At 46.2% G+C, this 13736-nt stretch overlaps 1 protein-coding gene across 5 annotated transcripts in view; it reads left to right on the top strand.

The window, feature by feature from the left end:
• Positions 1–13736, top strand: part of NTRK3 (neurotrophic receptor tyrosine kinase 3) — a 314023-nt gene that overhangs the window by 104316 nt on the left and 195971 nt on the right. For 3 of the 5 annotated variants that reach the window (XM_019477848.2, XM_006263816.4, XM_019477849.2), the window contains exons 8-11: positions 3398–3694; positions 7292–7315; positions 8494–8564; positions 10360–10462. In XM_019477848.2, the coding sequence (XP_019333393.1) occupies positions 3398–3694; positions 7292–7315; positions 8494–8564; positions 10360–10462 (495 nt within the window). The remainder of the gene's footprint in view (positions 1–3397; positions 3695–7291; positions 7316–8493; positions 8565–10359; positions 10463–13736) is intronic. The other 2 variants (XM_006263817.4, XM_059714589.1) reach the window with 1 other exon arrangement.

Genomic DNA, 13736 nt, shown 5'->3' with positions numbered 1-13736 from the left:
GTCCCATGTTTGCCTTGATAGAGCAGGTGCCCGTTTGCTTGCCTGAGTGGCCTGGCTACGTGAGCAGCTGAATGTCTTGCATCCTATCTAGCCCATGCAAATGACTGTTTGTGCTCACAGAGCAGGAATGTACCTGCTTTTTGCAGAAAACCCAGTTCATGGAGGAAAAGTCTGACTGGGGCTAAAACATTGTCCTGGTGCTTGCAAATTATTCACTTTGTTGACATCCCGGGGCCAAATCCCCGATCTTCCTGAAGTCCTGGAGTCCCACCATTGATTTTACTGGAGGTAGCATTTCACCCCAGATCTGTTCCGAGTTGATTTACCTGTAACCACTGCATGAACTTGTGTAGAACAAGGCTTAAGACCATTCATATGCAGACTGAAAACAGCTGAATGTTCATTGTGCTTCCTAATATAACTTACCACAAACCTGACCTTAACAGGAGGTTTACACAGCTTTGCTGTCTTGGGCACCGGGGATTACCAGATGTTGCTGTGTTCACATCACTTGTTCTTAGCCTATATTTTAGAAATCTTTCCCTGCCCCTACTCACCTATTGGTACTAGAGAATCACAGAATCATAGACACTGAGGGTTGGAAGGACCTCAGGAGGTCACATTTAGTCCAACGCCCTGCTCAAACCAGGGCCATCCCTAACTAGATCACCCCAGCTAAAGCTTTTTCTACCCTGGTCTTAAAACCCCCCAAGGATGGAGACTCTACCACCTCTCTGGGTAACCTGTTCCAGTGTTTCACTATCCTCCTAGCGAGAAAATTTTCCCAAATATCTAACCTAAACTTGCTTTGCTGCAAATTGAGACTGTTGCTCCTTGTTCTGTCATCTGCCACCGCTGAGAACAGTCCAGCTCCAAGCTCTTTCGAACCCCCTTTTGGATAGCTGAAGGCTGCTACTAAGTCTCCTTTCAGTGTTTTCTTTTCTAGACTAAATAAGCCCATTTTCCTCAGTCTTTCCTCATAAGTCATGTCTCCCATCCTCATAAGTATGTTCATTGCCCTCCACTGGACGCTCTTTAATTTGTCCACATCCTTTCTGGAGTGTGGGGCCCAAAACTGGACACAGTAATCCAGATGTGGCCTCACCAGTGCTGAATAGAGGGGATGAATCACTTCCCTTCATCTACTAGGGGATCATGTCCTGTTCTAACTAGTTGAAATGCACAATGTACTTCCCATGTCCCATGCAGTGCAGGGACTGCTGGACTCCTGTCGAGACGAGGCAGCCACAGAAAATGGGGTATTGGAAGGAGACTAACAAGGGCTGCTTCACTGCTCTGGTCTCTGGTGTCGAAGAGACCAGGCACTCACATTTGCACCACTACAGCTCTGAGAAGCTTGTGTATGAGAACAGGTTACGTGCCCTTCTCTGAAGTCTTTTTGTTTTTACTCCATACCCTTTAAAGGTCATTTTTGCCCATTTTCCCAACTGTAATCCTGCATGCCACTGACAGTTTCTCCCATGTCTGCTGTCTCTGTGAGGCCTCATCACTCATAGGCTGAAATGTCATTCTGAAAAGAGCTGATATTTCTGGGTTTAGGTGGCCGGCTGCTCTGATACCATCTTAGTCATTTACCCAAAGAGACCTGTGCAGTCACATCCTGGCTTAGGCTTACGCATGAAACAAGATTGATGGGACTTTCAGCATTGTGCCTGGAGTAACAGCACGTGCTCTTGGTCAGGATGGCAGGGCATCAGCAGGGCTGTGAAGGAAGACCCATGCCTGCCAGCTGTATACCATACACCCTTCAGCACTGTTTTTCCATTGTGTTTACAACATGAACAATTCACTAATGTTAGAAAAATGGAGGGGGACATAGATGGTGTGTTCTTGGTGAGGGAGTCTCCCAAGGGACTTGCAATGGTATGGTAGCCAGGAAAATGAGAAGGAATAGGAAAGGAGTATTTTCACTCCCTTCATCTTATGGTACGGTGACCCGTACACAACAGTGCCATGCCACCCTGGCTCATGCTATCTAGCTTCAGGGTTTGGGGTCATACAGGTAACTGCTGCATTGGGTTTGCCTTAGGGCAGGCTGAATCTCTGGAGTGAGGGGCACCTTAGTTGAAGGGATAATGCATATCCATCCAATGCAGGGAACTCTCTGTTTTAATCTGTCCTGCTCACCTCCCTCTCTAATATCCCTGGAAACTCAGGCAATTAAAACTTTCCAGAGGGGTTCCACTAGTCACACCTCCCAAGGACATCCAGCTGCAAAGGAGCCTGGAGGGATATTGCCTGAATGACTGTGAATTCTTAAACTGTTGACTGTGGCCAGAGAGCCCCAGTCAGCCCCTGAGACATGTACTCAGTTATGCCTCACCTGCATGGCTTCCCTACAAGGGCCGGGCTGTTTCATTGTGACTGAACCGGGTGGGGAGCATGGCAGTGGTGGCACAGAAGTTAAGGTATCTGCTCTGAAAGTATGAATTCAGGCCCTGCTTTGGACTCCTGCCCATGGTTGCTCTCAGCTAACCTAGCTGGCAGTAGGTCCCTGGTCATTCAGACTGGGGAACCAAAGGCAACTTATTGTAATGCTGGCCACATCTCTCCATTGAGTGCTTTTGGGTACAGAAACTGGTGTCCCTAAGCCACAGTAGCCTGCTGGACCTTCCTGGCAAGGATCTGAGCTGAAGGCCTGATCTCAGAGCTTCTTTCTGAGAGCGGTGGAGCTGCAAGGTTTGGTGTGCTCCATCTGTGTAGGAGAGAAACGGCTCAGCACTGAACCTCAGGTGGATGTTCTTCATGACCCTGTTTAACCCTTTACAGTGTGGACAAGGCTGCTGTGAAGCACAGCCCCTTTGGGGTTAAACTGAAAGGGGTAGTCTGGAAATGAAGGTGTATCATAGGATGAGCCCTCCTTGCTTCATTGAAAAATCTTAGTGATCACCTTATATGTGTTGCTCGGGGCAGGGAAAGGTAGGTTATTTTCTCTCTTGACTTGGGATTTTAGCTGTAGAAACTGGAGCTCTGCATCACTTGTTAGATGCCTGTTAACATGAATAAAAACAACGCTTAGGCATCTCTTATGTAGGGCCTTGGACATGAGTGCTGCAAAGCCTGCAAAGAGCGGCTCAGAGCTGCGACCAGGTCAGGTTAGTTTGACCAGTAGCAGAGGGAAAGGAGATGACTCTTCAGTAAGAGTAGCTCAGCTGCCCTCCTATCACCAAGGCCAGACTGAGCTCCTTTTGGGCTCCATTCCAGATCCCTTGGGAGCTTGCTCGGTGCTAGCAGCCTACCGAGGAGTCCAGCTTGAAGTGCAGCTGAGCTAGAACATAGATTATACACATTGCTCACTCAATCATGGGGGAGAGGTGTTTGAATGTCTACTGTAAGCCTAGGTCCCACCTATTCCCATTGTGTTTCTCTCTGCTAGATCCCCCACGCATCCTGAGCTTGGAGGAGCCGGAGTTGCGTCTGGAGCACTGCATTGAGTTTGTGGTGCATGGAAACCCAGCCCCCAGCCTTTACTGGCTGCACAATGGCCAGCTCCTCAGGGAGACGGAGATCATCCGCATGGAGTTCTACCAGCAAGGGGAAGTGTCCGAGGGCTGCCTGCTCTTCAACAAACCCACTCACTACAATAATGGCAACTACACCATCGTGGCTACCAACAAGCTCGGCACCACCAACCAAACCATCAAAGGGCACTTCCTCGCCACGCCTTTTCCAGGTAAGGAAGTTCACAGCTTGCTGGCACTGCGCTCCAAGCTACACATAAGGGTAGCAATGACTCTTACTATAGTAGCTGTTTCACAGGTAGCTGTTCAATAGCAGGAAGCACCACTGCTTGACAGTTAGCTGAAAGTGAGGAAGGAAAGTCACATATCCAGCTGAAACTTCAGAGGAGTTTTGAGGGGCAGGTTGTAAGAGCTAATACACCAGCGGATGCAAAAAGGTTCCCTGGTATCACAGCCTTAGTTTCATGTCTCACTGAAAGAGGGCAGTTTGAATGATGCAACGGCATGCTGGGATGCTTGGTTCTGATCAGGCATGTATGGAGTAGGTCTGACTTAGCTTGCGAGATCTCCCCAACATAGTGCGATTGTAGGGAACCCTTTGCTTCCTTGGCATCCAGTGGGGAAAAAAATTAAGGGGAAAAAGGGGTTAAAATTTGACTGAAAATAAAATGAGCAGTTGGTGAATATGAGTAAAAAAAAATCTGTGTTTCTGATTATTCTAACGCCTCTCAATGAGAGAAGGACACAGGCTATGCAGCTTATCTTGAGTCACCTCCTGAAGCCCCATGTTCCTCTAGTATTGGCCATTGTTTTAGCATATACGTTGCATACTAGTTGTGCAAGGCAGAGAAAAAACTAACTCCAAAGGACTTGCATCCTCCTGTTAACTTTTGACCTTCATTTGTCCCCTCTCTTCTGTAAAATGGGCCCAGTCCAGATGGACTGTCACCAGAAATCTACAGATTTTATTGAAATAAAAAGTGAGCATCCCTCACTCTTGGCATGAGAGACCCCACAAACCAGCAGAGATCCCAGTTATCCTGCATCATCTTTTTGCTAGGCATTCTCTATACATAATTTGAAATTCTTTGCCATATTCCTAAGGGATACGGGGGTAAATTGTTGAAGCAAATTCAAGTAGGGGAAGCTCTTACTACAGGGAGTGTGGGGGACAAGTTTGTAATGCCCGACCAGGAGGAAAGGAGTGAGAGATTGTGCCCTGCCTTCTGGTTTTACAGCACAGACTAAGGCACCACAGAGATAATAGATCTTTGCATGCTGTTGCCCTCAGGAGTACTGCCGTGAGAAAGTGACGGCCCCAAATTGGCTCCTGCAGCCCTAAAAAACCCAGCAAAATAGGGCGCTTACTAAATATAGAGCAATATCAATGGTATTCTCATTTATTATTTATATCACACCATAAATGTACACAGAGCTTTCCCACAGGTCAGAAATAGCAAATGAAAACCTAAATCCCTGCCTTGAAGAGCTGACAATTGAAAGGCATGAACAGATACAGATGGGAGTGGAAAAATTATACTCAAGCTTCAAGGACGCTAATCTGTCTAGCGATCTAATCTGTTTATGCTTTCTGCTCTATGGGAGGAAGGACACTCATATTTCTGTCATGGAGAGAGGGGTTCTGCCTCTTACCTCTAGGCTTGACGATTACCTAGCTGGGGTCATTTGAGCCCAGTTTCTCTCCTGCCCAGGGCAGGGGTCGGACTAGAAGATCTACAAGGTCCCTTCCGACCCTACATCTATGAATCTATTTCTCTTCTCTTGGACCCTGTCTATAAAATGGGGGTAATTTTGTTCCTAATATATTGACAAAGCGCTAGATGGAGTCATTGTCCAAAATCACAGGATGTGGGTCTACTGTCCCAAAGAGCTGACACTAACCATTCATCCAAACCCTAACATGGGCTTGAGAGGAGAGGACAATGTAAAGTGTTTTGAAAACCTTATCTGGAAGGTTTTCAACATTTTTTTTTCTACCTGCATCTTCAAACCTCTCCATCATTCTTACTTTCCTTGATCCTGTGTCCCAGAACCTTTTCCATCATGTCAGTTCCTCATGATGTATTTCAGTACATAATTTACCAGTCTTGAAGTTCATTGCTCCATACGTTGCCAAGGTCGACGTTAACATCCAGTGCATCTGAAGTTTATAATTTCATATTTGAGGGCAGATTCTTCCAGAACATGTCATAAAAGCTAGAGCATGGAAGAATGTGCCTTCATTTGGGAGGTTTTTGTCTCAGTCAGCCAGGAGTGGAATTTCTTAACATGAAAGTTTAGAGCCTCTGGGGGGCGGGGGTGGGAATATACAACTCATCTTGTGGTTAAAAGCCATTTCTCACAACCCGACAACCAAATTCCAGTTACATTTCAGATCATTGGGATCACATGTGTATAGCTGGACACAATTTGGGGGTTAAAATGGTTAAAATTCAGGTTCACGTGGACTGAATCATGTACTGAATTCTTTTCAAATTTGTCAGGTCATTTTGTCTAGGAAAAAAAAAACCTGGGAAATGATATTTTATTTAAAAATTCTATGCAGTTTACATATCCTCCCCTTCCCCCCCCCCCCAACCACACCCAAATTAGGGTGGTTTTTTTCATTTTGTTGGAAAAACTCTTTTTTTGTTTGTTTTGCCTTGACCTGAGGAGCCCCCCCCCAGTTTGGATAGCAACCCAGGCACTCAGTCACTCTCACAGCTCTGCCTGCAACCTGGGCTGGTGTTGTGCTTCCCTTCAAGACTTCGGCTCTGTTTGAATGGGAGCTCTGCAGCATCATTCCAGGAATCTTTCACCAGCCAAGCTGTGTAAACTCAGTTAATATCAGGTTCGGTTTTGTGCACTGGCGAGTAAATTGAAAGCTGACATTGTTCTCACGCTATGTAAACTGAGTGTCGTTGGGAGCTTTAGACCTTATCATCCACGGCCCTGGCAGGCTGTTGAGTTGAAGGAGCTTTATTGAATACACTGAACGAGTCGAGTTGCTGATGTGGATGACTGACATGGCTGGCTGGCATCAGGCATGATTCAGGTAGAGGACAACCTCACACCTTCCCATGACATGTCTGCCTTGATCCCATTTTTCCCAGTCCTTGCGCTATCATGGCGGTGCCAGTCCAACTCTCTCCTTAACTATGTTGTCCATCTCCTGTTCGCGGTAGTCGCAGGACTTGCTTCTCTGCTCTGTCAATGCACCTGAGTCCAAGCCCTTTCCTCCCGTCCCATCCACTATTGCAGGCTAAGGCCCCCTCCCAGCTGTGCCAGTGCACTTTCATCCTTAGCTGCATTGCCCCTTGCTAACTTTACCCCCTGCTTAGTTTATTACAAATTTCCCTTCAGTTTCCATAAAAAGTCCTCAACACCCAAAATGATTTTTTTGTTCATTTTGTTGGAAAAGCCTGAGCATTTTTGGTTCACCTCAACCTGAAAAATACACACATTTATCTGAATTCAGAGGTTCTTTGAGCAGCACTTGCAAACAGAATGTGTTGTGGGGTATTTTATTCTCTCTCCACATCCCCCTGAATTCTCCCCCACCCTCTCCAGCACTGTATGGTGGATCGGACTCCTTGGTGCTTCAGAAAAATCACTGATTGATTGTTCTTCCTACCAGGCTCTTCCCTGTGAAGTCACCGAGAGGGTGTTAGCTAGTGGCTGGCTTGCTCTCAGGCATACACATGGGCTTGTGAGGAGGGAACATGCCTGAGAAGTGTTTTGCGTGGGAGATTTGCTCTCCCTCTATCATGCTGTTAATTGTGTTGCTTCTCTCTTTGTCCTTTTCACAGAAAGTACGGATAACTTTGTCTCAAGTAAGTGCCTTCCTGTCCTTTGCTTTGTCGCTTGCATTTCCTCCTGAATTCCAAGGAACTTGGAGATGACATAGCAGGGATAACATCAGCCTTGTTGGATGGGTTATCCCAGATGCCCTAGTAAGAGCTAGCTAGGGTCTCTGCAAGATTCAGGCTTCTCTATGGGATCTCAAGTGCATGGGGGAAGGGTCTCGTGTGCTGCATGATTGGTACAGCTGGTGTGTGTCTGTACATGACTGGAGGGGGTGTTTTGAAGAAGGGTCTGCACCAATAGAGGGGGAAGTAGGTGTGCTATTACCATAGTGACTTGCTAACAGGCCAGGAAGTTGCTTGATCAGTGTGTCTTTAAGCCATCATTGATCCAGTTGGAGTTTGGGGTGCTGCAGGCCATTGGAGCAGGTGTGGCATTGGCTGAAAGAGTAAAGGAAAAGCAGCCTTGGTGGAGCCCTGTGTTTGCTGCTGTTGAATAACATATGGAGTGATGGGTCTGAGACGTGTTCCTAACAGAGCAGGTGCTCACAGTGCCTTGAGCACTGATTTCAGCACCTTGCTAGCAGTCTGAGCAGAGAGTACAGCAGTGATTTGGATCTTGTTATTTGACTTCAGGTCAGGCGTGTGTGTGTGTCAGGCTGAACTCCTTTGGCCTGGGCTGTACCTGTTTTGTGATTGGGAGACTGGTCTCCTGGGTTTTTCGGTGCCAGCATTTTAAATGCCTTTAATTTCAGAAAGGACCCTTCAAAGTTACTGTTTCTTTGTTTTTAATTTTGCAGGATCTGGTCTTGCAGCAATTTGCATTTCAGGGGTACTTGAGCTGTTAGCTTGTCCTGAGTGCTGGGAGGCATGTGGGTGGAACAAGGATCCTCATCTCTCAATGTTTGGATTTGACTGTTGCTCATTAGCTCCGCTGAAGTGGCACTGTCTGATTAGTAACCAGGGGCTGTGTGTTTGATGCAGGGTTATGTAGGAGTTTAGGAGAGATCTGTTAGCTCATCTGCAGGCAGAATTATAGCCCCCCTGAGACTTGAACTCAGGACCTTTGAAAAAGAAGGAGGGTGACTTCAAGCCCTAGTCTAAGCCGTTCTTGCTGTGTGTAGAGCGCACGAGGCTGGGAGGTTCTGGTGCCCATCACGTTCCAGCGATGCAAACTGAACATTTTCTCTTTCCTCTTTTGGTTCCAGTTGGTACCTATGAAGTGAGCCCCACCCCACCTATCACTGTGACCCACAAACCAGAGGAGGATACTTTTGGGGTGAGTGTTATCTGCTTTTCTGTAGGGGAATCCTTTGCTATTGATGTCTTGCTCCCTTCATGTTGTGCTGTTTTCGCAGCCATTGCTACTGTAGTGAGATATTTGTAAGTAAAATTTCTCCCTTGATAATCCTGACTAGTCAGACATCACAAGGTAGGGTAGATAGGATTGGATAGGCAGGGATATTGGTGTGAGCCATGTGCACCTCCTGATTGTAAAAAATATGGCTGCAAATACATTGAAATCAGGTCTCCCATTAGCGGTTTCCAGCAGAAATCCTCTGACAGCAGTGGGGGAAAATAATGAAAAAGCCCCAGGTAATTGAGTTGTTTCATATCATAGTAGAACGTTTAAGTTCATCCTGCGCTTGGGGCTCAGGTTCAGCATGTTTCATTTTCACCATCTCTTTTGCTCCATTCAGTGATATCTCACAAGGGCTTGATGAAATTAGCCAACCACCCCCCAAAAATACACCCTCCCTCCAAAAAACCCCCAAACAAGGCAGAGTTTGCAAAGCCTCAAAATGTCATATTTCACAGACTCCAGATATAGAAAAAAATGCTGTGTACAATATTGTGGGAAAAGAATAGCATTTCATAGAGCTGCCTTAATTTGGGGAGAATTTGGAATCTTAAACACCAGCCAATTTTGACAAATTCCAGTTCGGTCTGAAATTTCACCCAGCTCTAATTCTCAGCAGTCTGGAAAGAGCTGCTGATGCTGGGATTTGATTGTTTAATAAGAGTGAGAAAGAGAAATGTAGCAAATACACAGGGGAATGAACGTGGTAAAAGGTAACATTTGGTAAAAAAATATAACATTTAAAAATCAAAATTGCAAGTGTATCCAAGGCTGGAAAAAACAGAAAAACGTCACTGAGCCATGAAAAGGTGAATATTTTTGTGTTAAATGGCATGTTTCTTTGTAAGGGTGTGTGTGGCTGTAAGAGGTAGGCTAGGATCAGGACTAGTTGAACCACTGGGCAAATGAAAGTGAAAGGGAGTCCTAAAAGTTTTTTGTTTAGAGTGATACAATGAAAGTGTCATATGTAAAGATTTGCAGAAATAAATATTTCCTGGAGCTTTGGATGAATTAATACGTATTGGACTTTTCAAGCCAGGGAGGTTTTCTTTTCTGTATTTGACCTTATATAAATTTCTGTATAAGGTCTTTGGGCACTATCAGAACATAAAGACTTATTCCTACTGCTAATAACATGACTACTAATAAATAACCAAGGAGCTGCTAGGGTCTTCAAGAAAACCGAACACTTGGAAACAGTTCTACCTCCTTTCCTCTCTTCTCTTTCTTGTGTTTTCTCTTCCCTCATTTTTTCTTCTGAGGGGTGTTTGGATGGAAACAGGATTGCTATTTCTAAAGAATTCCTCTGTTCCTATCGCTTGTACTTCATCTCAGGTTAGTATCTCCTTGCGGTTGTGGCATCCCAAGCTTGTTAAGATGTCACAAGTAGAGGGTTGTGACTTGTGTGTGGCGAAGGAAAAAGCAGAGCACGAAACAATACTAAGGAGCAGAGGCCTTTTTCCATGCAGGTGTACTTCACGAGAAGCATGGCAGATGTGATATGGGAGGAGAATTGTGGTCGATGCCGTTTCAAAGTTGCACTGAAGCCATTTACGTTGTAGTGTGCTTGTCTTCACCGCAAGCATCCATATTGCATAGGCAGTGTAAAAGTACAGAAGGGGGACGCGAGCTGGGAGACTTCTATTTTCCACAGTTCAACTGGTTTTGACACCACATGTTCCATGGGCCTGACTATCTGCTTTGTCCCTTGCAGGTCTCCATAGCAGTCGGGCTTGCAGCTTTTGCTTGTGTCCTCTTGGTGGTCCTCTTTATTATGATCAACAAGTATGGTCGACGGTCCAAGTTTGGGATGAAAGGTACGTGCGGTTGCGTGTCTCCAGAAGGAGGCACCGTCAAGGAATGCTGGGGTCTGTGCTGCGTTCTGAAAGGTTTTGAGCTGTATTTCTGCAGGAGGCTGTATCTATACCAATCAATGCCAACGCCAGAGTCCTTTCAAAGGGGAAAGTTGCTGGTACCTCTTGTATTTGTTGCCTGTATCTAGACAGCAGCAAAGATTGCTTTTTTATTTATTAATTGGTTAGTTTGAGCTGTTCCTGCCTCTTGGGACATTGTTGTGTGTGTTTGTGTGTGTGAATGGTTTTAATGGTTTTTCTTTCAGTGGATACAAGCACACTAATCCATTGCTTTGAAGGGGGTTTAGGTCCTGTGGACTGTCTCTGCATAATGACTGTTACATGGAGAAGAGCAAATGCCTGCATGAAGCTTTTCTTGTGGGCCTGACAATAAATGGTGTTCCGCTGCACAGGGGCGAGAGGGGGTGAGTGCACTGGAAAGGGGAGTCGTGAAGTCATGTAATCCCCTTATTTGTGTGCTGGTCAACGACTGACAGAAAGGAAGAGGTAGATTCTGCGCCTGTTGGTCTAGGGAGGAAAGATGCCGGGCGGCTGGAAGGTATTTGCTGAGAGCAACACCTGGAGCAAATTGCAGCAGGTTGCATGGGTTTTTCTGCTGCTTCCCTGATAAAATGTTTTGCTTGCTGCCTCTTCTGCTTCATGTCCATCCTCTTGGGAACCATCTCAAGCCAGCTCGGTAGTACTTAGCCAATAAGAAGACAATGATTGCCATATGGTGCCATTCTCTCAGTTCTCCCCAACAGCGTGGTTGGTTCTCTGTAGGATCATGGAGCTCATGCCAAGAGAAGCTGAATCACTGAGTGCTGTCTGTTTCTCATGACTCCTTTTGGTGCTTGTCTCCAGTCTCAGAGTGGCAGTGATGCCCAGCAAAGGCTGCTGGGACGGCTTTCACGTAAGAGTGGTTGCCAACCTCCATGATTGTTAATAGATACAGGCACTGGACAGCCAGACATCTGGTCTCTGGTTGACACGAGCCTTTTCAAAGACAGCTGAATGGCAGCTGGTTTCTCAGCGCTGCTGGGGTCTGCGTTCTAGGAACAGGTTGACAGGTTTGGGGGCATTGCTTGTGCTTGCCCAGAGTTGTGTTTGCTTTGCAAAGACATTTCTGAGTGGGTCCAGATGGGATTCTGGCGAGTTTCCCTTGTGCATCCTATGGAGATGGAAGACGGGACTTTAATTAAATAGCAAATCTACTACACTAACTTAGCAATATTTAGTCCATATGTCCATTGATGGGAACCATCTGGTAGGTTGTCCAGACTAGTGGGTGGAGCAGGGGAATGGAAGTCATGATTCCTGGGATCTATTCCCAGCTCTTCCGCTGACTCACTTAGCGTCTGTAGGCAAGTAGCTACCTTAACTGCTCTCTCCGCTTGAGTTTCCCCATCTGTGCAATCTGGATGGAGTTTACTTACCTCCTACTGGGGTTTGTAAGTGAGTTCTGATGACAGGGTTTACAAGTGCAAAATGTTAATAGGTAAAGGAAAAATGAGGAAGTCCTCCTCCCTCCCACCCCAAGCATGAGAAATGAGGGGAGAGGAACGTATTATACACATAGGTGACCTCTTGGGTGGATGCACACATGTTAAGGGATCCAGGCAACCCTCCGTGTCACTCCCTTGGGTTCCACACAAGCTGACATGTACCATGGAAATCCTCCACTCCAACTTATATACTACCTAGATGGTACAAACTTGTAACAAGAAAGCCTGGATTTTCTTGTCTTACACTGCTGTGCCAACTTACCGGTACTCCGATGGTAAATCATAGATATCAGTGTCCCACTGCAGACTTAATTTTTTAGAAATTCTTGGCAAAGTTTTATCAGTAAAGTGGCTGGCGACTGACTCTGCTTTGATTAAATGGGTTTGGAAGATATGTAGGTTCCTGAATTGTGAACGTGATCCCAGTTCATTGATTTATCCCGTCACAAGCCTCCGAGGCACCACACTGGGTGATACCTATGAAATGCTGGCTGCTAGTTGCGTGTAGGCATAGATGCCACATGGAGTCGGTAGGGCAGTGCCAGAGAGTTTGGTGCAGGAGTGAAGAAGAGTGTTTTTACATACATATTCCCACTGAGCAGAACTTTCCATTGATACAGTGGTTCCTGCAATTTTCTTGGGGGCTTCTGTGGTACCACTTTACTGCCACAATGAAAGGGTGTTTGATTGTTCTCACTAAAAGCTCCACCCTTGTATCTTTTCCTCATCCCCACTATTCAGCTCTGTGCCCAGGTCTCCTGGTTCCATTTTTTTTTTGCTTTCTTCTCTTCATGTTATTCCTAGTGACTTTATCTGTCTGTACAGCTATAGTTATCACCTCTTTGCTGATGACTCTCACATCTACTTGACCCGCTCTCCTAAAATGCTAGGCTGTGCCTAGGTTGTATCCTGCTTTGATTACTGCAACCACCTTCCCTGTTCTCTCCTCCCTGATAATGCATCTCTCTCCTTCTCTCCATCTGGTGCTCCTCACTGCTTAAATGCTTTTTCTTTCCCATCAGTCAGAGCCCATCACCCCCACTTCCCTCTAGGGCTCCCATCTTGCCCTTACAGCCTCTCAGACACTGCATACAGCTCAAATGGCATGACTTGGGTGAGGGTAGCATGCATGAGTTGTTTTCCCACTATATTCTCCTCTGTCACTCTCTGCGAAGGAGGCCGTCTTCATTGTGTTGTCCCAGCTTTGCCTTCTTCCAGGATGTCCCCTGCTTGGGGAGGGTGGCACTCTCCCACTGTGTTAAGCCACCTCTCTTTCTTCATTCACATCTCTCCTCAGATCTTTCCCATGAGCTCTTGGCCTGTGCCCAAGACCATCCTCACTGCAGTGTCACCCTACACTTGAAGACTTATCGAAAACCAAAGAAACCATCAAAGAACCCAAAATCCCCTTGGAGCTTGTTGCTTCCCCTGGATGATTTGCAGTTGAGTTCTCAGGCAGGAGCTGTGTCCTGTGTAGCATTGGGCATATTGTGGGTGATTCAGAATAATATAGAAATAATTGAAAGGCCTGTTTTGGGGGGCCAGGGATCAGCCCCTGAATCAGAAGTTCTTTGCAGCCAGTTGATGCGTTGCCACTTGCTGTTGAAATCCCAGCTTGGCAGGATTGAAAGAGCAGGTTTTTCCTGTTGTTTTTGTCATGGTCACAGAACATTGTGTGCTCACGTTGGATGCATTGCCCAGAGCGCCGTGTAAGCCTCTGCAAATTTGTCTCT

The sequence above is a fragment of the Alligator mississippiensis genome, chromosome 11, assembly GCF_030867095.1.
Source record: "Alligator mississippiensis isolate rAllMis1 chromosome 11, rAllMis1, whole genome shotgun sequence".
NCBI classification, from domain to species: Eukaryota; Metazoa; Chordata; order Crocodylia; family Alligatoridae; genus Alligator; species Alligator mississippiensis.
Note: the sequence above shows the minus strand (reverse complement) of the source record. Positions and strands in the feature narration are given on the sequence as shown.